The 25492-nt window shown below is 39.6% G+C and overlaps 1 protein-coding gene across 3 annotated transcripts; it reads left to right on the forward strand.

Annotated features, from left to right (window-relative positions):
* Nucleotides 1-6154: 6154 nt before the first annotated feature.
* Nucleotides 6155-18182, forward strand: LOC308407998 (dystroglycan 1-like). 3 transcript variants are annotated; one of them, XM_080900041.1, is made up of 3 exons: nt 6155-6466; nt 12653-13219; nt 14275-18182. In XM_080900041.1, the coding sequence occupies exons 2-3, from the start codon at nt 12797-12799 to the stop codon at nt 16579-16581; spliced, it is 2730 nt and encodes a 909-aa protein (XP_080756167.1). In that variant the 5' UTR covers nt 6155-6466; nt 12653-12796; the 3' UTR covers nt 16582-18182. The 3 variants fall into 3 exon arrangements, with proteins under 3 accessions (XP_080756167.1, XP_080756168.1, XP_080756169.1); XM_080900042.1 differs by having other exon boundaries at nt 6155-6308; XM_080900043.1 differs by lacking the exon at nt 6155-6466 and adding an exon at nt 6471-6590.
* Nucleotides 18183-25492: the final 7310 nt, after the last annotated feature.

Consider the following 25492-nt stretch of genomic DNA (forward strand, 5'->3'; position numbering starts at 1 on the left):
CCGAAGCTTTTGGAATAGTCACCTGACTTTAAAATCACTGAAAAGCTGTTGGTGGATCTTAAACATCCAGTGAGACAGCCTTAATATATCTGCTGAAGCGCTGTGCATAGAAGAGTAGGTGAAAATTAAATAAAGCCAGAACAGAAAGCCTGTGAAGCTGTGATATTTGCTAAGGGGGACTTACTAAGTTCTGACTTAGAATACGAAAACTTCTCCAAATGTCTGTATTAGCTTTCATTTTTGTTTAAGTTTATGAAACAAGAAGTAAAAATTCAAAGATGTTTGTAGAAAAAGTGCTTTTAATGAGCGTTCGCTGCAGCTGCAGGGCTTGTTTTGACTTCTTTTCACTTTAAATAACATCAAAATGTGTCACTTGCTCCGAGGTGCAACAACTGTATGCATACATTCAGTGTAAGATTTAGAGTAATACTTCATGACTGAGTCTATATTCAGTTCACACTCTTGTACATACCGTATCACCTGGATGGATTCTTGTGGCAGTTGACTCATTCCATCTCAGTCTGAACCGTTACCATGTGACTGACCAGGCAATAAGGCAGGCTGAAATGCATCCCCCAACTCTGACTCATGATTTGATCTGGCTTGCAGTCTGCCTCACCCCAGGCCGGAATTGATAGGTAGCGTTAAGTGCACACCTGGGACCCAGAGTTGGGTCTTTTCGCTTTCTCCCCATTTTCATCCTCCCTATGCCCAGGGCCTCAGACAGATATTAAGCAGGAGTGGTGCGCCACACACTTGGCAGCCCGCATAGACTTACTGAGACTGAGCTGCCTGCCACGTTAGGCGTGAATGCCAGTCACCGTCAGGTCCAATGGACAAAACTGGAGCACATTCCTGAGACACAGTCTTGCTAGTTAATAAATCTCTAATCCTGCCTAGGACAGAAAACATAGGGAGGTGATGATTATCTAGACCAGAGAGGTAACAGCAGAGGACACGGAGTCAGGTTACACTGAACAGGCTTGTCACTCTCACAGGGATTGGACTCTCCCAGATATATAAGTCATACTCTGCAGGTAGGTTTGACATCTAAGGTTACCTGGAAGGTCTACATGAAATAACAAGACTAAGGGTCTATGGCCACGCTGATAGCTCTGTGAAACTCTGCTTGGCACAGTTGTGCTATGAGCAATACAGACTGTTTATACAAAGTACTGTACAAGCTTTTACCATCCTCACCACTTTAGTTATACACACTGGATGTTTACATGTGAATGTTTGCTATTTGCTCCAAAACACTAAGTACTGTTGAGGCTGAAGAAAGTCATTAGTTTGGGGAGAATTTATCCAAAAAACAACTGATTTTCAAGTAAAATCAATGTGATTCATCCAAATGTTACCAAGCAGAGTGACAAATGTCTGCTTTATTGTGAATCAATAAATTTTATGGGAATTTTCAAGAAGCTGCTGTGATTTTTTTTTAATCTAGTCCAAAAGAGATGGGAAAACCACACAGCCAATACCTTGGCAAACAATTCCACTGAAAAAATAATGCTACCATTAAAAAAAAGGGGGGGGGGGGGGGGGGGGGGGGAGCTAAAATAAGACATTTCTAAGGTCATCGCTCGGTCAGAGACTTCTTTATAATGGAAAATAAGGTATTGATGAGAACTTGTGGAAGGCTACTATCATAATTAGGTTCAGGTTCATTTGGACTCTTGTTTATGGCTGTGTGTAATCGTGCAGTGTTGGATTGTGTTTAGGGTATTTCAGGTAACTGCTAAAGTTACACAACACATTAAGGGGCCATTGAGGGCCTGTTCAGTCGCCAGGTTGGGATTTGATTACAGCTTTTCATTGGGGTCATCCTGTGGCCATTCCCTTTGATGATTTCTGTATTTGCTGATGTCTTCTTGATGTGTTTCAAAGTCATTAGGCGTGTGGGTCTCTGATAACCAAAATATTGCCCCAGTCACAACGGTCATTAGGGGCCTTTCCTCACACTTCCATTTAGCATGAAGTCTCCTTAAGAGCTTTGTGTTTACCCTGTAATGGAGCAGCCTGACCTGCCACTGGTCGAAGTACAGAAGCGTCCCATCGCCTCTAATTGCCTTTAGGGCGTCTGATTGTGGATTAATTATGCATCTAATTTGCAAATTATCAGCTAACTCACCGCAGCAAGACCAAAAAGGGATTAATTTGCTCTGAGATGCATGTAAATATGACAAGCTGAAATCACAAGTCCCAAATTACTTTTCAACAAGACAAAGTATTTGGCAAATAATTAGTTTTTCTTTTACATCAATAGGAGGTTTTCACAGTGTGTTAGCTTGTTAGCAGCGTGTTTCAGCGTAAACATGCACAAGTGATAATGGTACCTCTTTGGAAATCTTATTTGTGCTGAGCAGCAAGAACAGATAGCCAGGGGCACGTGGATGGAAAAGGAAATGGTAGTCTGGTCTAGATGCTGCAGTGAAAGGAAATCATCTTTCTTCCTGTTTTATTGCTGGAACGACATGACAAGTGACAGAGTAAACAAGTGTCCACAGTAGACCAGAAACAAAAGCTTGTTACAGGTAAATGACATGTTCCCAGAACATTTTTAAAAGTGTTTCACTGCTGACCCTGATGAAATGGCCCAGCAAATTACTGTAGCCCTGTGCCTCATCATGTGAGTCCAAAACACTTTTGCAGATACACTAAATTATGATGTGTGAGAAAAAATTGTGGGCGAACGAGAGAGATCTGTGAGCACAACAGAGAAAAAGTACAAAAGGCTCCTTCCGTTTGTTTTTGGGTAAAGCCGAGAAGGTTGTCTAAAGTAATCTACCATTGTGAGAGAAATTGGCTTCATTGAGGGTCTCACTACTCAGCCAACCCCCTCAGCGGTCCAGCAGACCGCTCAGAATAACCCTTCTAATAAGTCACTTGGAAGAAAATGTGGGGAGTCAGCTGATTCTTAATCCTCTCTCTTTCTCTGTGCTCACACATCAAGAGTCAGACTGATATGTGAAATCACATGAAAGCCCCTCTGCGGTGGGCCTATCATGGTCTAGTAGACTTGCAAGTATTGTTGTGTATGTCAGTTGAGACAAAATGAGAGCCGGGCGATGCATTTGCAGTGAAAATCCCTCTTCTGTCTTGAGTGTAAACAATAAGATGAGAGAACAGCAACTATTAGTAAACGCTTGCATTCCTCTCACCTGAAAATGATATAATTTATTAATTATTGTCTGTGCAGATGGCGTATTAATTCAATTTTGAGACAATTAGGTGCAACATGCCTATAAAAAATAGATTCTGATTACAATGACTGTAGTATGTGGTGTGATGTGCAAATTGTAATCTGTGATTTAAGCAAATTGTCCCACAAATTTGCTACGTGATGATGAATTCTTTATGCACATATTTCAGTGCTAACTCCGAAAGAATTAAAGCACAGATGCACATTCATTACAATGTGCATTAGATAAAATATTGTTTTAAAATACTCAATATGCTACATGTACTCTCAATTAGATATGCAGCTAGGCAGCTGCAAGAGAAAGCCTTTAATTAAATCCATCACATTTTCAATTCGTTTCAATTCAGTTCAGTTTCTTGCAGTGTTATCTATTCTGCTAATATACAATGGCCACGTCAGAGCACTTTATATAGTATGATAATGTTTTATTGTATCGATTACTCATAAAATGTCATCTGAGCTTCAACAACTTTTCCAAAGGCTACTCAGAGTTAGGCATTCATTTAGCATATTCTTCTGACAAAGTATGCTATTCTCAAGAAAGATTGGTTAGTGCAGAGCAAGTCTCAGTCACCGCAACCTAAGACTTAGCACTGTAGAGATCCATGAAGCTGGAAAAGGTCTATATATAAAATGGTATAATAATAAATCTGTCCGCAAACTGAGAAAATTTACCTAGGAGTTGACACCTTGCAACGATTGCATTAAAGAGGTAAAAAAAAGAAACCAGTGGTAAAAACAAAACAGCTCAGGCGGAAAGGACTACAGAAATCTCAAAGGTAAAGCACGGAGGAGGAAGCGTCGTAGTTGGGAGCTGCTTTGCTACCTCAGGGCCAAAACGCCATGAGATCAGTGAAAAAACGTATGTATTCAAAACTTGTTTAAACTAAGTTTAACATAGAATCACGGGGCAAGCAGTCCATGACGCTCAGGAGAAGTGACATTGCAATATCCGAAACCACAGAAAGAAAAATTAAACAAAAGTGGTTGGAAAAAACAGGAAATGCAACCCACTGGTGATGCAGTTTCATCAAAAGATAGTTGCACAATTAAAAAACAAAATCACAAAAATGCTGAGGAACTGAAATATGTCTATATTGAGCAATGATCCAAAAGTCTCATCTGATGAGGTAAAGGAGGAATCAGTAAACATGTGAGGTTTTTCCTGGTAAAGGAGATTCTATAAGTTACTTAACTGAAAAGTACATTTTTTTTCTGCAGCCTGCACAGCTGGTAGCAGGTTTACTAAAGATGTGAAAAGTGCTTCATCGCATTTTGTTTTTCGCCTGTATTTGTGAATATATCTAATAAATCATGTTAATGCTAAATGGTTTTTTTTAACATGTTCTTGCAGCTGTATATACATGTTGCCTTTCAGGGGTGAACAAAGAGTCAAAGCGATTCGGATGACTGACATGTCTGTGAACTATTACAGACAGCTACTGTTTTTCCATCTTAAAATTCTCCTCATGGCTGCCAAGGGTTTTATTAGTATATGAAAGTCCTTTCTTTGTTGCCATAAACACAGAGTCAATTTTTTTGCTCCAAGATATTTGTGCAATTTATTGTTTATGATTATTTATGATGATGACATCATGTAAATGGAACCACATATTTCAGGCAAATATTTTCTGCAGGGTAAAAGACATCTAATCATTTGTTGGCAAAGTGAGTAAGAATGCCCATTTTTACCATTTTATCTGGCAGTTTTATTTGGCAGCTTTATTTGGCAGTATAATGACATCTATAATTGTTGTTTCATTTGAAGGTTTTCACTGTGCTGCTTGCCTCTTTTTCAACACCGACTGTCAGTCTGGAAAATGTTCCATTTTCTTTAAACTTTCCTTTCGTCTTTTAAGTATTTTTCCCAAAAGAGCTCATGCCCTATTTAAAACCATAATAATGCAGGCTTAATGCAACCAGTCATTCGTACAGGCTCAAAGATCTTCACAAAGGATTGCCACCATCTTTGTGTTCCACCTATAAGAGGAAAGGTAAGAAGTTGTCAAGGTGAAGAAAGGGGATTTTAAGGAATTTTATGCAATGCAATCAGGCAGCAGCTCAAACCATTGCTAAACAAATCCACGAACCAATACTGACCTTTTTCCTCATAGCTCTAACTGGTACAGGATTTTATATATTTGACATTTGAAAACGTCACACGTTACATAATGTATCAGAAACTTACCAAGAATGCTTTAGCAATGAAATGTTAACCTAGAAACACCTAATTCCTTTAAACCTTGGACTCATAAACAACCACATGCGTGCACCCTGTGACTAATATTACAGCTGCCCTCACTCAGGAGTCTGAGAACAAAAAAATCACTCTTGCAAATGCACATTGGTGAAAACCGTGCACGCACACACAATACCCCACTTCCAGCTTTTAGTTTGTTTTGACGATAAGAATGTGCAAACACGGACTGTATTTCTACCAGCACAAACAGAAAATCAGTTCAGCTGTTAATCATTTCAAAACCCTTCTTTGAACAAATATAACCTCCAGACCACGAGTGACCCTTAAAATATCTGACCAGTTTCCAGCGAAAAACAAGCACAATCTAAACTGTTGCCGCAACAGCTTAGATATCTTTGCCAACTCGTTGCAATGACCCCATAATATTTGCTATAAAGCACAGAAAGAAAGTCAAATATATCACTTCAAGAGTGTTAGTTAAAAGGGTACATTCACGGCAGAACAAAAGTACAAGTGGGAATACCTGCACTTGCCTTTTTAATCATCATCAGAGAGGCACATTGTCATAAAAATAAAACAAAGCTCTGCAGGGAAATACTTGCCCTCACTGAAGTTTGCATCGCAAGCAACACTGTGAGGTTAGGTTACTGGGGAACTTGTGTTTTGCTGCATACTGTCCTGCATCACTTTATTCTGCGTTCACCTGCACGTCTCCAAATAAAAGGGAGGTGGAGTCACGCTGGTACACACGATCGGCCTCAACCTGTAGACCTGTGTAAGAGAAGGATAGAGCGAGGCAGCCGGGGAGGGGTAGTAACCGACATAATTACAACACAGAGCTGTGAAGTGTCTGTAGACTTACCAACCCAGAGGGGAGACATATGTTACCTTGACTGTGCCCAGGTACCCTATTCACACGATACTAGACTTTTTATTTTTTCCTCCCGTGGCGCTCAAAGGGAAGCGCATGTTTTATGGCATTTGAGAAGTCTTCGCTGCGCTCTCAGGGTAGAAGAGGAGACATTACGGCGCGAGTTAGCTAACGTTAGCTCGCTAACAAGGTCAGTTTGAATTTTGGGGTTCCGTTGCTTTTTCACGAGTGGCACTAAGAAAAACGTCTGCCTCTTCGTCTTTACTTAAATGGGCGCATTTTGTGGCACGAACTCCTCTCGGCCGACGAGGCAGGTAAAGAGCTATATTTGTCACCACTATACTCTACTGCTGTTAGCTTGTTAGTTAGCCCGTTCGGTGGCTACCAAACCTCGGTCCGGTTCTTCGATTTTAGTGTTTGTGAGTTGATGTATTCGGACGGTGGCTTATGGAGCGTGCTGCCATGCAGCCTAGTTTTTGTCGTGTATGAGTTTGAGATTAGCGGCGTTTATTTTATTTTATTTTTTATTTTCCGAGAGCGAGAGTCGGGCATCTGTGGTGAATGCCCCAGCAGCAGCTCGCTGCTCTGGTCCGCCTAGAATAGAACAGGTGCATCCCTGAGCTAGCGATGGACGGGCTCGGGATGGCACGCATCGCGGCTCCTCGATTATACGTTTACTGCAGTTTTAGAGGCTTGTATTGCAGTCAAGGTGGAGTTTATTTACTGCGGGTTGCCAAATGGTTTATCAAGGTTGAACGTCGTAGGCGGCGTTGTCATTTACAAAGGCCTCGTCTACCGAGCCCGACGGAAACGGGGCAAAGGAAACGGGGCCCGGTAGCCAACGTTTAGTTACTTAGCTGACACTACCTCCAGGGCAATAACTGGCTACCCAAAATTACTAACAATCCTATAAACATGTAAATTAGGTGTTTTTAACTAAACACACACACACAAATAAAAAATAAACGACCGCAGTATATGCATCTGTTACATCGCTAATTTCCTTTTAGCCTGAGTGTTTTTTTTTCCCTCTTCTTTTTCTTTCTATTAAAGCTGGGTGAATATCGAATTTTGACGTTATACCAGCTCGTTAGCTTCGCTTTAACCTTGCTTTGCGGGTTGTAACCTCACAAACATCAGTAGTCTCGGCCATAAATGAATTCTCACGACTGAAGGAAAATTAATCAGTAACCTAGATCTGAACAAGGACCAATTTCCAGATTAAAATATATTTGGCTAGTTGCTGTTTTTCTCCTGAAACTCCACTGCGTCTTTGTGCATTACAGAGCTGTGAATTCATTTACAGAAAAAAAGAAGTGTGATTTGACTTCCTGCGTTTGACAGCATACAGTAGTTTTTCCTGTAGCGTTAAACGAGCTGCTCGCAGGTCACCACGGCAGGTTACACTTTGACTCAGTCAAGGCCGATTTTGTGTTTTCTTTCCACATTATTTCATTACTTTGTTGAACAGAGTGGAGGGCAACACAAGGGAAACATCCAACTGCAAAGCAAGCTTGTCTTGTGGATATGTTTGTTATTCAGCTCATGCACTATCTAGAGGCTGCTGGATGTGGTACGTCAATTCAATTGGCCCAGAGTGCCACTGTGCATCGGAGCCCTAATTATTTTTGATGGTTTTCAAGTTTTAACTACTGTTGAACTGCAGACTGCATGGATACCACGGCTGTTAAACGGTGTCGTCGCCCCACTAGTGTGGGCCTCAATGTGAAATGGGCAGAAATCACCCACGCTCAAGTCTGTGTCATTGCTTTGTTTACCATAGATTTTTTTTTTTAAAAAGGCTTTATCATAGAAATGGGGAGGTTTTGATGTTTTCAAGCATTTATACAGTTGTCATAGGAACATGATTTGTTGTAGCATATGTATTTGGCTCCACTATGTGTATAAAACAGAACAATTTAATGAGGTTTGGGTTAATGCTGGGGTTTTGAAAGTATCCTTTAAATATTTTAAGGAGTGCTATGTAACTCGGCCTCAGTGCTGCTACAAAGAAAATATGACAGTAACAATGGTGCATAATTATACTCTTTTATGTGCAATGGGAAAGGTAATTAAGCCAGAATAGGTTTTATTTTCTTTTTGAATGAGTGCTTTGATGAAGAACACTTTAGTTTATTTTTGATATATTTAATGATTTGAACACCAGAGAGACCCAGACTTCATGAGTAATCTCTTTATAAAACAATGTTTAGATTGCTGGGCTTTTCCTGAAATGACACATCCTAATTAGTCCTGAGGATTATTCATCTTAAACACACCCTGTTATGCAGACGTTTGAATTTTAAAGCCGTTTAGTTGTTCATTTGAACAGCGTGTTGGAACACTACAAATGCACATTGATTTGAAACGTTTAATGTTTCTTAATGAGATGTCGTTTGACTTTTATTTAAAACTTCCTACATACTGAACGTGATTAAAATCTAGGTCACACTGTGGAGAGCTTACTTTGATGCTCAGATGTTGCCTACCCCCCCCCCCCCCCCCCATTTGTGTGTGGCAGCAGCCTGAGGTGTGGTGCTCAGTCTAAATAAGGCTTATGGGTGTAAACTGTTTTCATGGTAATGTTTGTGTTTTACATTTTGAACACAGATGGATACACGGCTCAAGCAGTACCTTTTGTCTTTACACTCAGCCTGCATGTTGCAGTCAATTCAAGATGTATGTGTGTTAAAGAGACTGCCTGGGTTTGGAGTCAGAAGAGAACTGGGGGAGAGGGACAGGGGATTGAAATCCCACTGAAGTGACTCAGATAAAAATCCCAGATAAGCAACATGTTTCAACCTGGTTTAGGTGTGGTGTGACTCAGTACTCTTTTGCAGAGTAGGCGTCAAACTTCATATTTGAAGAACAAATCCATTGTGTTCTTTTTTTTTTTTTTTTTTTTTTTTTTCTTTTTTTTAAACTAGTGTTTTAAAGTGCCTTTGTGTAAATATATTTTGTATATAAAATGCTCCTCCTCTGATATGTCTCTTCAGCAAGCTGGTGGGGGATACAGAATGTGAATTTTTCTTGTATATCATCATTTGCCCATCTGGCAGTGTAGTCGTAACAGTCCAAATCAGAGTGAGATACAACATACCTGCAGTGGATTTTGATCTGTGATTTTGTTTTTTGTTTTGTTTTGGGGTTGTGTTTTTTTTTTTTTTTTTTTTTTTTTTTTTTTTGGTTATCTTATCTTAGACATTCATCCAACCGCATTTGGGAGACAGGGTAGTGATGCTTGTAACAGTCTAGACATGCAAGTTCAGCAACCTCAAATGTGACCAAATTTACATGTCAGTAAATTTATTACATTTAGGTTTGGAGTTTTGTTGTTGTTTTTTGTTCCATATATAAACCTAAAGCTTTCTGGTAATTGTAGTATATGTACTTGGAGTTGTTCATGTGTGGCTGTTTAGTGTCCTGATTAGTTGTCACATGGTATTAGCTCAAAACAAGCAAACAAAAATAGTCTTATATGTATCTATATATCTGTATAAATTGAGGGTTGTCCTCTCTTAGTCTCATTGGGGCATTGGTTGACTTGAAAACTACTGTAATGTGCACTTGTTGTAAAAAGAACTTGAACGATCTATATTTAAAACGTGGAACAGTAGTTGTTGGTTGTACCATTTTGACGGGTTAACAGGAAAAGGGTATTAATTTGCCACAAAAGTAATGACAATATTTCGAGCTACAAATTTTACAGTAATGTAAACTGTTATTTTCGTAATTGGCTTTTCTGAAGAACATGTTTTAGTTACTTAAAGCAAATCACTAAAATTAAAACATTTAATGTGTTTAGAATAATTTAGATCACAAAGGCAACATGGTATCTTTAGTCAAGTAAATATCCCATCCAAATGCCTTCTTAGTTGCAGTGTGATATTATAAAGGTTATTATATATGTGTATATATATTATAAACGTTATTAACACCTTAAAAAGAGGTGTTGGCTTAGGGATGTTCCAATTTTCTCCTCTTTTTCCTTTTTAAAAGCAGTGAAATGAGCAAATTGATAGAGGTCTGCAAATAATGTGCAGGATTTGCCGTTTCAGATTCCCTCTGAGATTCTGATCACTCCCACCTGCAACATTGCTTTCTATTGAAAACCTTCCAGTAGAGAAAATGCATCCATTCAGCTGTTTAATCAGCTGAGTTAGAATACACAAATTGCAAATAAGGCTTACTAAATGGGTGTAAGGAGTTTGGGGGGCAGGGGGGGGAGGGATAACAGTAGGAACTAAGAATGGGTACAAATTTTAAAGGTTGTCTTATTTGCATAAAATTGATCAACCAGGTGTTTGAGTGTCAGTGATGTAGTAGCAAGTAACAGTTATTCTTAGGAACTATCCATCCATCCATTCTCTTCCACTTATCCTTTTCGGGGTGGGGGGTGAGCCTATCCTTGCTTTCTTAGGGCAAGAGGCAGGGTACACCTGGGCAGGTCGCCAATCTGTCTAACACACAGCCACAGACAACAATTCGCACTCATTCACACCTATGGGCAATTTAGAATTACCGATTAAACTAACCCCACTAACTGCATGCCTTTGAACTGTGGGAGGTAGCCGGAGAGATCCCACGCAAACACAGGGAGAACATGCAAACTCCACACTGAAAGACGCCAGCCTGATGGTGGAATTGAACTCAGGACCTTCTTGCTGTGAGCCAACAGTGCTAACCACCGTGCAACTATAATTTCTTTTTCTTTTCTTTTTTTCTTTTCCAAAGAGATTCAAGTTTAAATATGTTATAGATTGTCTTAATGCTTTTTAAAGGAGAGCGAATAAGGGACACAATCAAATCTGAACATTAGAGTTATTGCTGCTGCATTTCAGTTTACAGGTACACCAGAGTTTCATACATGGATGATTTCAGTAATGATTACTTTTCATTATGTTCATTAAATTTAATGGCTTATTGCAAAACAATAATGCACAGCCTGTGCTCCCACCAATGTAAAGTAAATACTTGTGTATATATTTTGTGATGTCTTGCTTCCTGTGAGTTTCCTTTCATTCATTTCCTTTCATTGCACGGCTGCCCTTTTTAGTTTTTATGCGCTTTCTTGTATGAATCATCCCGGTAATATTGTTTTTATTGTTAGTTTTTTTCCAGACAGCATAAAGCATTGATAAATGAGCAGTTTGTGTATTAACTGTTTTGTTTTTCTATGGCTTAGATTATACATAAAGGGATTCTAGTGAGGGACAAGTGTAGCCACTATTTGACAATATATTGGAGTGTGTCTGTTGACGTCATACGTTGTGCGAGTTAAGCATTAGGATTCTGGGCAAACGGCTGACCCTCCTGTGCCCATTTGAGTGTTACAGGATTGGGGTTGGCTAGGTCAGCGCAATGGAGACTCTAATTCCAACCCCAGGGCATCTAATTAAAATTTACAACAAAGACAAACAACCTTTGACACTCCATCATCTCATGAGACTCATTATAACTCAAAATGGCGTGGCATAGAAGTAAAGATCATTAGGTGATCAACTTTTTTTTTCTTTCTTTTTCTAATAATGTATTTAAAATTTCCCCCAGGGATCAATAAAGTATTCTGATTCTGAAAATGTATTAACATTATGTTACATTGTTATTGAACTTTTTTTTTTTTTTTTTTTTTTTTTTTTTTTTTGGAAAGAAGAATGCATTTGGGAACTTACCTGAATAATGTTGTGGCTCTAGATTACAGTGAGAAAGCTTAATACCGTTTCAAATCCTTTTCATTCACTAGGCCATGCATAATACTTGACAGTACTTGACTCCATGGTGAGCTGTAAATTAAGATGTCAGACATTTAATATATCAAAAAACAATTTAATAACTTAAAAATTGTTGCCATTTTACACCATAAACCACAGATTTAAAGTTGCATAGCTGCAATTTGCATATCAATAAAATAAGACAAATAGTGTTTTGAGGGTTCTTGGCAGAAAGTGAATTTTTTTTGGATTGGCAGATGTGTAATGTAATGGGCATTTGTGGTGGTTTGTCATTATGTATTAATTCTGGGTTCCTTCTTAGAAGCTGGGCTATGGACCAGTGACAGAGTGAGACATTGAGGTTTTTTTTTCTGTTGCTGATTTAGCATTCTAAATAAATGGAAAAATGAAGTGTCATAGCAGATCCTTTTTATTTTCCACTGAGCAATTTTTCAGGACCCTCTACTGTGTAGTACATATATTTACACCAAGAATTATGGACATTAATATTAATTGGTAAACAAGTGCCAAAAAACCCCCACCATAATAGATGTCTGCAGAAACTACCACGCAACCTGTAATAATAGATGTATGTTTACACTGATGTTTTTATGTATGTTTCCACTTTGTTGCCCTCATTTTTTTTTTTTTTCTTTTCTATATAGCCAGATGTCATGGCTGTCTAGCAGGCTGCCAAAGATCTCTTCATGGATCACAGAGGACAACAAAGAGAAACCGTTGCATTTTCAAGCATAGCCAATCACTAAGGAATCTGACTGTCAAGCATATCATCAGTTTGACTTCAGTGCATGTGGCCTCTTCAGTTGTTCATAGACATCTGTTGGGCAGCCCAAAGGCCTATTGCTATGCACTATAAACGGAGAGACGTGAGCTGTGGGGATGCTGGGGGGAGCAGGCTTATTTCGTGCAGGACTATCCCTCTGATAATGGGGCTTCTGGCGACCCTGACTCAGGGCACAGTACCAGAACAGCAAGAGACACTTGTGGAGATGATATCTGTGGAACTAGAGGCATCCATGCAGTCCTCTGTGCTCTCTGAGCTCAACGCTGCAGCATCCTTAGTTGGTGAAGGGCCGCCCACAGCTGTCCCAGATTCCTCTGCAAAGAATGAGGGAGTGCACACCAGTATCCCTGACTCCTCAGCAACTGTGGGCCAGGTGTTCCAGTTGAAGGTACCACCAGGACGTGCCCATGCTGGCTGCAGTGTGCAGGTAAAAAAACCAGCAAAATCATTGAGATGAATCTAATGGTGATATATGTGGCAATTTATTAATTATAAATTAACATTTTAAAAAAAATCTTTCTCTGTGAAGAAAAGAACAATGTTGCTGTACAAATGGTAACAAAAATGGTCTATACTAATAAAGTTTGCATAGTAGATTTGAGCTCCTTTTATTTGTTGGAAAATACAACCATATTCCTCTTCAGTGTGGATGTAGTGTAGGAGAAAAAAAGACAACTGAATGTTAAGGGTCCCCCCCCCCCCCAGGTTAAAATTCATTCTTATACTAAACTAAATGAAAGCTATATAGAAAAGTGTGTTAAATTTTTGTTTTTTTCTGGGCCTCTAATGAAAGTATAACTGAACTTAAGTGTGGTTGAGGAAACAAAATTTAACACATTACTTATTTTTTGTTGTTCTGAGTCTTGTCTCTCTTTTTTTCGCCTTGAATTTCAGTTGGTGTGGAGATTTGTCTTATCCCATTTACCCTTCAGATTTGATCACTGTATCACTGCTGATTGAAGCTGACTTTGTTGCAATTTGTTCAAGTCAGACTTACGAATGAGATGAGATTATTATTGGCCCAAGTGGTGATGCAGAATGATATCCTGTCATACAGTAATAACTCAAAATGATGAGTGATGACTCACAGTTCTTATTATGAATAGACGCTCACTCGGCTTCCTGTTCATGTTTGGAAGGATTTGATAAACTGAACTGAATGACGGTCCCGTTTACTGGCAGCTCGTTCAATGTGAAATATAAAAAAAAAGATTCACATGTTTCCAGACAAGACTATGAATCTTCGAATTACTACTTCAAATATACTTGTCTGTCTTTGTTCTGTGTCATAGAATTTAATCTGCTAGTCAGACCAGGTAATTTTGATATTACTTGAATCCTTGTACATTTTCAAAGTCATTTGCAGCTACTTCTGATATGGAGCAGTCAATGAATGTGCTCAATTTTTATCTCAAAATTATCTTTGTTGTAAAAAAAAAATGGTAATGACGTGTTTTGTTTTTTCCTGTTTCCCTCTTGAAGCTCACCGAGATGGGAAGGGAGACTTTACCCTCCTGGCTATACTGGGACAGAGAGAGCTGCATTCTCAGAGGTTTGGCTCTGGAGCAAGATAAAGGTGTATATCATATCATGGTGTCAGGTGAGGAGCAAAGTCAGAAGACTAGTAGCCAAGTATTCCCCAGTACAGTCTTCTCTATTGAAGTATACCCAGAAGAACGAGCTGATACTGAGCCACCCCTAATCACACTTCAGTCTGATATTGGTGGCCTGCAGCCTTTCACCTGTGGTTCTGAGGAGCCTGTCACTGTCCTTACTGTCATCTTGGATGCTGACTTGACAAAGATGGTTGCTGAACAGAGGGCCAGCTTACTGGGCAATATGAGGAAATTCTCTCATGTGCCACTGGAACACATGAGGGTGGTCCCTGTTGTCAACAACCGCTTATTTGACATGTCTGCTTTCATGGCTGGACCAGGAAATGCAAAGAAAGTGGTGGAAAACGGCGCCCTACTGTCATGGAAAGTTGGATGTGCTCTTGACCAGGGCAGCGTTCCTGACATTAGCAGTGTCCAGTCCTCAGCAAAGGATGGGACTATGTCAGCTAGGCTGGGCTATCCAGTGGTTGGCTGGCACATTGTTAATAAAAAGCCCCAGGGAGTCAGACGGGTCAGGCGGCAGTTGTACAATACTCCTACTCCAGTGCCCTCCCTGCTTCCTCCAACTATTAACCAAGAGCCATATTCACGTGTTATTCCCACTCCAACATCACCCTCTATTGCCCCAGCAACTGATAATTCTGCTCCACCTGTCAGAGGCCCTTTGCCCCTTCCAGTCAAGCCTACCATGAGGGTCAGGGATCAGATAGCTCACACACCTGTCTTTGGACCTCCCCAACCCACCAGAATACTAGGAACTACAAGCACTATCCCCATTCAACCTACCATGACCCGGCCTACTTTTGTGGAAGCTACTGCAGTGCCAACACCACCAAGCACCACTAAAAAACCCAAGCCCTCTTCCACAAAAAAACCTAAGAAACCCAAAACCTCGACTCCACCTCCCCGAGAACCGAAGTCCACAACTCCTAAACCACCTAGGCGCACAACAGCTCTCTCTCTTACTCCGGACTCTAATACAACTCCAGAGATCCGCAACCCCATTGATCAGGTGACTGCATGGGTGGGAACATACTTCGAGGTTAAGATTGCTGCTGATGCATTTTATGACCGAGAGGATGGTACTACTGATAAGCTGCGTTTGACTTTAAAGAAGACACCCAAAGAACCAGTAACTGAAACATCTTGGATCCAGTTCAACAGCACTATCCAGCTTTTGTATGGCCTTCCAGAGGAGCAACATGAGGGGAATCATGAGTATTTCATGTTAGCCACTGACAAAGGGGGGAAGAGTATCATGGATGCGTTTGAGGTTAGAGTCCATCGCTGGTCTAATAATAACAAACCTTCAGTAATGTTTGCTGCTCGTTTTCATGGTGACCCCAACACTTTAAGCAATGATGTGCATAAAAAGATTCTTTTGACTAAGAAGTTGGCTTATGCCCTGGGAGATCGGAACAGCAGCACAGTGACCTTAAGAAGCATCACTAGGGGCTCAATTGTTGTGGAATGGACCAATAACAGTCTCCAGCAGAGTCCTTGTCCAAAGGACCAGATCACAATTCTCAGCAACAGGATTGCTGATCCCCAAGGAACCCCTAAAGTGGTCTTTATCAAAGCCATGGAGCCTGAATTCAAACCCATTAACATCTCAGTTCGTGGCACCAATAAATGCCAACATTACACATTCATTCCACCAGGAGAGGTGCCAATGCCTGAGCTTCCTACAGCTACGCCTTCACCTGATCCAATTAAGGGCACTGATGACGTTTACCTGCACACTGTCATTCCTGCTGTAGTAGTAGCTGCCCTGCTGCTCATCGCTGGAATCATTGCTATGGTTTGTTACCGCAAGAAGCGTAAGGGGAAGATGACCATAGAGGAGCAAGCAACTTTCATCAAGAAGGGCGTTCCAATAATATTTGCAGATGAGTTGGATGATTCAAAGTCACCACCGTCCTCCAGCATTCCTCTTATCCTCCAGGAGGAAAAGCCCCCACTTCCTCCTCCAGAATACCCAAACATGTCTGGCCCTCACAGCACCCTGCTAAACCAGGATCTGTTGGAGGAATATTCAGTTTATCAAGATGATGATCCTAATGCCCCACCTTACCAGCCTCCCCCACCATTTACTGTGCCCATAGAGGGCAAAGGCTCCCGCCCTAAGAACATGACCGCGTACAGGTCACCTCCTCCCTATGTGCCTCCCTAACGCACACCAGGGGCTTTGAGTTTTGAAAGCAGGTGCAATCTAGGGATGCTTGTCGAATTACTACAGGAGTAATTTTACATGTTTAATGAAATGGCTTTGACTTTATAGAGAAGCAGGCAACCATAATCATATATCTCACCAACATGGATAAGACAATACATCATACAATTCAACTACAGGCACAGGGCGAATGGATGAAAAACTGTTTAATTTTTCTTTGTCCTTCAGATCTGCTTTTGACTTCTTGCATATTTTTTTTTTTTTTTTTTTTTTTGTCTGTTCTTGCCAAGAGGAGTCAATTTTATCTTCAATGATGTACTATTTCTATTGTATAGAAAATAATAAAGAAGCAGGAAAAAATGAAGCCCACAGGGCCATTGAGCAGATGTCACCATGACAACAGACTTGAGGCTCTTCCTCACAATGTTAATCTTTATGAGTTCTATATCACTCTTATCTGTCTTTTCGGCTAGGTTTACTAAGATTTTGCACCTGTTATTTCTAGAGGGGAATGAAATTCATAATGCCAAACTGAAAGCATGAAACATTTTATTTACACAAAAAATTAGTTTGTTTCTTAGACATGAGTCTTTCCCTGTTCTCTTCTATGCTTTTTGCCTCCCTCTCGACAATAACATGCAAATGTTGCACTTATGCAAATTCTTGTTAAACCTTGCACTATGTGTCTTGCGCAGAACCGAAAGCATTACGTGGTGGTCGAATGAGGAGGAGAGGGGAAAAAAAAAATGTATCCTTGAACTCATTACATGACTGAAATTCCTCTGGTACTAGATCACAAAAGAACATTACACTGATCATGCCTGTTGTAGCTGTAGCCTAATTAAGTTACAAAACAAATGATTTTATTTTTGTTCATCTGTGCCACTGAATCTGCCTGTGAGATGTCTGCGGTCACGAGGCAAACCTTGTAGGGATGCTGGAAAGATAACAAAGGGGCCATAGGAATGCTGTGCTTTCGAACAGTATGAGAAATGGAGACGTACCCGATGAGTTGGATCCACTGTCTTATATTCAGTTGGTTTTGTTGGTGTGGGGGCGGGTGGGTGTAAGAGTACTGTATTATCACTGCTCTGCCTCTAGGTGTTGCACTGTTATGCTTAGTGCACTGCCTGTTGTCAGTTCAGATGAGGCATGGGGACAAGGGGATGTACATAATTGTGTGCCTGTGAAATTAAACCACTCCATAATGTCAGTGTTTTATCAGTAAACCTAGTCGGGGGGAGGGGGCAGATTGGGAAATTATTTTATTTTTTAATTGTATGTCTAGATTTATGATCACAATCATAAAAAAAGACTTTATAGTTTGTGAGGGTATAAAATGTTTACCTGCCCATCACAAAAGAAATTCTCAATATGATGGGGGATCAAAGAAACCACTATAATATGTGAATTATGTACATTTCATATCTGATATCACCATAAGAAAAAATGGTTAAAAATCTAATGTTTTTACTGAGTTTTTGATACAGTCTTAAACTTGTTTTATGAAAATATATTAATAAAATGTAATACTATTTGTAAAGCCTCAAAGATGGTGTAAAGTCCCATTTATTTGAGAACATGGTGCAGCATTAAACATGTTTTCAATGATGATGTGTCTGTGTGTATTACAGGGGAGATAAACCACAACTCGTGACAGAAACTAAAGACTAGTTCTTATATAGTGCTTTCTATATCTGAGTACTCTGAGAGCATGATACAATATGCCTCATTCACCCCTATTCATACAAGCACTTTTTTTCTTTCCATGCTTAAGTGCTTTCTGTCGAATATTCATACTCCGATGGATTCATCAGAGAGCAACTCTGGATTAGGATCTTGACCAAGGATATTTAGAATGCACCAACCTTCCGATTAGTAGATCAATTGTTTATATGTACTTTATTATTACACCTCTCTACTAGGTATTCAGCATTATTTCATTATTGACATAATGGCATAAAACAGTTACTGCAGTTTTGTCAGCTGCACATCCATGATGTTAAATTTCCCTTTCCACCGCATTCCAAAGCTACACTATTGGATTGCGATCTGGTGGCTCTGGAGACCTTTTGAGTACAGAGAACTCACTGTCTGATGATGATTGAGCTTTGTGACATAGTGTGTTATGCTGCTAGAAGCAGCAATCAAAAGATGGGTACACTGTGGCCATAAAGGGATGGAGATGCTCAGCAACAATACTCAGGTAGGCATTTAAACGATGCTCAATTGGTGCTAAGGGGCCCACAGTATGCGACGAAAACCCTCACATCATTACACCAACTGCAGCCTGAATCGTTCATACAAGGTGTGATGGTTCCATGCTTTTATGTTGTTTATGCCAAATTCTGACCCACCATCCAAATGTCTCGGCATAAATTGGGACTCATTAGACCAGGCGACATTTTTCCAATCTTTTATTGTCCAGCTTACTTTAAAATGTTCCTTCAGTTTCCTGTTCTTAGCTGACAGGAGTAGCGCCCAGTGTTTAGCCCATCTCCTGTGTTCAGAGATACTCTTCTGCGTACCTTGCAACAAATGGTTTGCCTTCCTGTCAGCTCAACACAGTCTGGGCATTCTCCCCTGACCTCTGGCATCAACAAGGCATTTTCTGTAAACCCCAGAGGTGTTTGTGCAGGAAAATCATAGTAGATCAGCAATTTCTGTATGTGTGTGTATTAGGGTATTATTCTGTCTTTCAACAACAGCTGAAAAAGTGTTCAGGTTGTTCTGAATATGTCTACATGACTGAATGCATTGAGTTGCTGTCATGATCAGTTGATCAGTTATGCTAATGAGCAGTTGAACAGGTATATTCAAACTGTTCAAACTGTCATTGATTTGCACGTAATCAGTGACAACTTTTCTGCAAATCGGGCATCTGTGCAAAGTCGAGCTTGAATTTGAGTCAGCGGAGTAGATAATGGTACAGTCTTAAAATGTTGCCACATTCTTGACAGCGTTTACACAAGCATGCTACATTTGGCTCCTGTAGTTGGCTGGGTTTGCAGCATGAGCTATGCTCTCTTTGTTGTAATAAACCAAGCACACAGCAAGCAGCCCCTGCGAGACGGTGTGATATTTTAAGAAAAGGGCTCCCTTTCTGTGGCATTTCGGTGGGCAGTTTTCCTTTTTTTAGGCTCCATGCTCCTACGTCTCTTGGAGAAATATCAATAACAATGACTAATATCTGCTTTCAAATTCTTTTAGTATAGAGTTGTTGTTACAATGGCTTATTCAAAAAAGGTCAAAAACAGTTGACATGCTGCCGACCCATGCTGCTTTGGAAAACGTATATTTTCAAATTACAATACATGACATTTTGATTGGTTTTTGCGTAGTCCGAGAAAAATCATTAAACTGTGAATTGCTGTGAAACATCATGGCAGTGGTGTACACTTCAGGACCTATTTGATGTACTTTATATTCTGCTATTTCTTTAGATAGCATTACATAGAAAGAAAGACCGCTTTTATTTTTTTTAGAAAGGACTTATTCCCATAACTTGTTATACGTAAGTCATGTATCTGTAGCAGGTGAAGGTTTATGCAGAAAATGTCCATGAATGTCAAAAATTACATTATAAATTTCTTTGGCAGTTCTGTAATTATGCTCTCATTTGCTCAGTCTCACCAGTCTCTATTACACATAATTGATCATTATGAGGTGAATTATGTTACAAATTGAAGGTAATAATCATTTATCAGTTAGCCAACAACCATCTAACTGTGGGCGACTGATTCATTTACAAGAGATATTAGTGGCCAGCACTTAAAAGCTCTGTTTCCTCCAAGCACTAACTGTGTGATTGAACACTGCACAGATTAACCACAGCCCTGACAGGTGAAGTGTGTAACACTGATTAACTTATTTCAATGCAATGTTATGTTAGAAACTTGGCTTCTGGCACTAGCACAGTGGACGCTACTTACCTACCACCCACCTAAATACTGTTGCTTGCCAAGAGCTCTCCTTCAAGGCAAAGCCACTGCCTGATGGCCAGACACTGCACCTCACAGCGCTAAATCGAAAACTGCTGAAGGATCATGACAGAGAGCCCAAGAAGTCCAAAATCCCCAGATTCTAATCGAAACAAGCTCCTACAGCATGCACCTCAGCAAGCCCGACGTTTTCGTGGATGAGGGGAGACCTACACAGTATTAGGCAGGTGATTTTTAATGTCGGGGGTGTCTTGTTTAAATATGAAGACATGGCACCTCCTCTTGCAGTAATATTAGCCAGATTTTTATTAACTTAAGAGCATTTGTACACCGTATGGATCATTAGATTGACCAAAAAAAAAAGAGGTTTTAGGCCGTTAAGTGTCACCAGAAGGTCTTCAGTACACTTTAATTTATCTGACTTTTTTTTCTAATAGTTTTGAGAAGAAAGTCATGACCCCAAAATATATATATATATTCAGTGACACTAATCTTCTTCACTTTGTAGTATTTAGTTTTATCTGAATGTATTAAGAAAATCAATTCACTTGGGTGAATTTTCCCCTATTATTCATTTTGGCATTATGTCTTAAAGATTGCTCGGATATTTTTAATGACTTTCTAATGATGGGAATTTTAAAAACTGTTTACCAAACCATTAACACCTGCAGGATCGCCTCTGGCTTGCTTTGTTCAACACGACCAAAGATATGTCGCGTCTAGATATGCCGTTATGATAACACACCACTGTGTTGCTGAGCAGTAAGAGTCACAGTTTCTAATATCAGCAGCTCTGGAGTCGAGGAAAGGCACAGAGGACAAGAACAGTTGTTTGTATCTTTTCTTTTTCTTAAAAAGAAAGAACTCAAGCTGGACCTTGTTTGGTAAAATGAACAAATTTGCTAAACATGGTGAAGGACTTGAAACAAAGGGATAGCACGTTTGCTTTCTATTTATACTCCAGGTGAAGACTTACCTAATTGCTACAGCTGAGTGATTTGATTCTAGAAATGGAGCTGAGCTGATCAATAAATAGATGTAATAGTAGGGTACATCAGAATGTGGAGTTGAGGCTATTTTATACCCTGCCAATCTCTCACTTCATCAGCCTCCCCCACTGCACTCATTAATAATGTACCTGGAATGAAAGTTAATGTATGTGATGAAAAATGTATAAGCTCGTGAAAACTGAACTGACCTTTCAGTTGTTGATGTGTCTGATGCACTTTACTCGAAAACCTGCTGTTGCGGTTGCTTTGCAGCTCTTCACACAAAGCCACTAATCTCATTTATTTCTGAACTTTTCATTTCTAAAATGAGAGAGCCTGCAGCTGTAGATACAGATCAATACAAATACTTGACTTTATGCGTTTAGTTATTGAAATTCTTTCACGGGTATCGACGTACCCACATTAGATGTTTATGCAACTCAAGCTGTATCCGCTAATCAGAAATACTGTTTTGTAAGTGTGTTTATAATTCCTACCGTCATAACAATTTCTAATTACACCGGTAGCCATGCCAAGCCAGGCTGTTATTATGCTCAGGAGGGTAATTATTTCCATTGCCCTGTATTATTGACACAAACTTTTCTCTTGATTAAAAAGGAAAAACTAATCAGTCATTGTATGTACCTTAGTGTTGAGGGGGCGGTAAGGCGATCTGCTACTAAGCACTGGAAGTAGCAGAGAGGGTATGATGGTGGGCAGCACCATGTGATATGGACGGCTTAGTAATAGGCCTCATTAGATGCCCAAAGCCCAAGAAATGTGGCACTCTGTTTCCCATTAGGAAGAAAGCACCATAATAAAAAACATAATAACGATGAAGGATAATTGTCAGCGAAACACAAGTTATATATTTCAAATGTTATTATTAGCAATCCATAAAAATGTCTTGCATATGGCCATATTAAATCATGCAGAATGTGCTGCGGTTGGAGAGTATCTATAAGGAGAGGTAGACTTTAACCTCAGCATTCAAGGTACTAAAATATTAAAAATGCTGCCAAGCAAAACTAAACTGAACCAAAGCCAGATCTGCTAAAGCCAGAATGTGTTTATCATTCAAAGGACATAAAAACAAAATCAATGCTAGAAATAAAAATAAAACATTAAATGCATTTAAATTTTAAATGATACTGCTAGCTTAAATTGTGTAGCATCATTAGCAAAATAAACACATTTTTTACAGAAACTTGTAAGTACACGAGTAACTAGTGTTGAAATCACGCAGTTCTTTGAATCTTTGGGCTGAAGGAAGGACAATACTCGGTGTATAAATGCTCAATCAACAATCATTTATTTCCATACAATTCAACAGTTAGAGCATTACAACGTCCGGACGGGAGAGATGCTACCAGAGGGTCAGGCACATGTCTCAAAATGGTGACGGGTTGCTCAGCTTTTTATAGTCTCTAGTGGCCCCCAGCTAGTCGTAAAAGCCAAAACATCACATTTTTTCTCTGTTACAGCGCCTAAGTTATGACCTCGGCAGTTGTTTCTCTGCTTTCTGTAAGGTGGGGGTGTGGAATGTGGTCTGTCTATCTCCCCTGTCTTTAGACACAGAGTCTCCTGCTTACAACCTTCTCTTCATGATTCAACACTTAAGCATGTCAAGAAAACAGTGTAACACATTCCCAGCAGATCAAGGATACAGAGTGATGCACATTTATCTAATGAACTAATATGTGAATATGTTCTGTTAACTCAAAAGTATAATGAGAACTAAACTACATACAGCTCACACACTCTATATTAAAGGGTATAATGTGATCTACAGCAGTATTCTAATTCAACTACTTTGATTACATATATAAGGTAACATATAATAACAGAATAATATCACAATAGGAAGTTTATTTGATAAAATAATTCACTATAAACTTTGTACAACAGAAGAAGAGACTTCTTTTTACCTTTGGTTTTGTGGTGTAAATACACGGGCATCCTGCTAGCCTGAGTGCTAATTTGCTAACTCATGTCAACACTGGCTTTTTTTACTGCTAGTAGGTCACTTTGGTTATTATCTCCTCATATGAGCATTTTTTTTCCTTTTTCTTTTTCATCATAGATGGGAGCTTTTATGGTAAATATGAATAAAACATACTTCTTCTTAATGGAGATCTCTAATCAGTTATTTACATGGTAGGAACTCATGTCGCAGACATGGACAAGATGACCTTCTGAAGTTCAAACCAAACATCTTCCTTTTCGTTAACCTTTATTTAACAAGGTTAATCCCATATTTTTTCTTGGCACACTATGGGCCCCTTAGTACCGACTGAGCATCTTTACTGAGCATCGTTGCTAACCATGTTCATCCCTTTACGACCACAGTGACCACAGTGTACCCATCTGTAATGATCTGAGCTGATATGGTGCAGTATCTTGCTGGAAGCAGTCATCAGAAAAGCAGTTTCTTGAACTTGAATGAGTTCCCTGTACTCAAATGGCCTCCACAGCAACCAGATCTCAATCCAATAGAGCACCTTTGGAATGTGGCAGAACAAGAAATTTTCTTCATTGATGTGCAACCAACAAATCTGCAGAAACTGTGCGATGCTATCGTGCCAATATGCCCCCAAACCTCTGAGCAATGTTTCCAGCACCTTGTTGAATCTGTGCTACAAATAAGTCTAACAGAGCATGCATTTGGGTAGTTCAACACCATTTTCAACTTTATACACAGAATGTATTATTGTATGCATATATCATAGTATATTGCCAGGACCCAATCACCCAGAGAAGCATATTTTTACTTTCTTTTGTTTTTAAGCCATAACTAAATTGCACATAGGCCTATGAATTGGTTAACTGCACATAAAAGGACTGTTTTTCATTTTTGCTCTCACAAATGAGCATTGCTGTATACCACTGTGGTATTTTTAGGTTTTTGTATATTGTTTTTGGTATTTTGCATCACATTTTCTAGAAATTTTTCTCTTTTAGCGGCACATTAAAGTAATGAGGAGGAAGATTGGGGTTAGACAGATTGTATATTCGTAATAAAATTGAAAACTAAATATGCACCTAAGTATGGCACTGAAAATGATCGTGATGAATTCTTCATCTCAGGCCACAGCTTGCTCTCCCATCAGCAATGACTCCAGCACCATCTTGTGAAAGAATTAGGTAAGTCAATTTAAATGCTTTTTAACAGAGACACAATGAGCTTCTTTGCCCTTAGCACTGAACAGGAAGTCTCTTCAGAACTACTGCATTTTGTCATTTGTCAGTACTGGTTGCACAGGTCTTACATTTAGAGATGTGATGTGAGATATCTGAAGGCTTTTAAGGCACGGGGGGAAAGCAAAGCTAGATGCTGCAGTATCAATAGATGGCAGTAGCATCACATCATGGCAAAGATACTGATTAATGCCCTTTGCATGAGATCATCACATCTTTTGTAGAGTAATAAAAGGTAGCCTCAAGCTGTGGCCAACTAAACACAAAAGTGCAATTATCATTAATCAGTTTCTGCATGTATAGACAGCAAGATCCTATTACAAGATATTTGTGTTTATTTCAATTCATTACCTTCCAGAAGGGTTACCATGGCATCACATGCTCAACAATGAAGGTATCATCGATGCATGTGATGCTATGTATTAAACAGTGCATCAGCAAAGAAGTGATCCTCGGTCAGTTCCCGGTGATAATAAAACGTGCCGGCTCTCTCTTGAGTCACACTTATAATTAGAAAATGAGATAAGTTGAGACAACTGTGAGACTCCATCATTCAGTCACAGATTTAGAAAGTGTAGAGTAATTGCATTTTGCTCCTTATCTCATAAATTGGATCCATTCCAGAGCTGGGGATGGAAATCCTCGTCTTCAGTCATGGAAGGAGCCCATTTGCGTCGAGGCTGTGGATTTTCAGAGGCATGACAAAGCTAAGAAGTTGGGAGACTTTCACAATCGACTCGGGGATGAAACATGACAGAATTCGCCTTGCACCGGCGTTAATGG

The sequence above is a fragment of the Rhamphochromis sp. 'chilingali' genome (assembly GCF_963969265.1).
Source record: "Rhamphochromis sp. 'chilingali' genome assembly, chromosome: 12".
NCBI lineage: Eukaryota > Metazoa > Chordata > Actinopteri > Cichliformes > Cichlidae > Rhamphochromis > Rhamphochromis sp. 'chilingali'.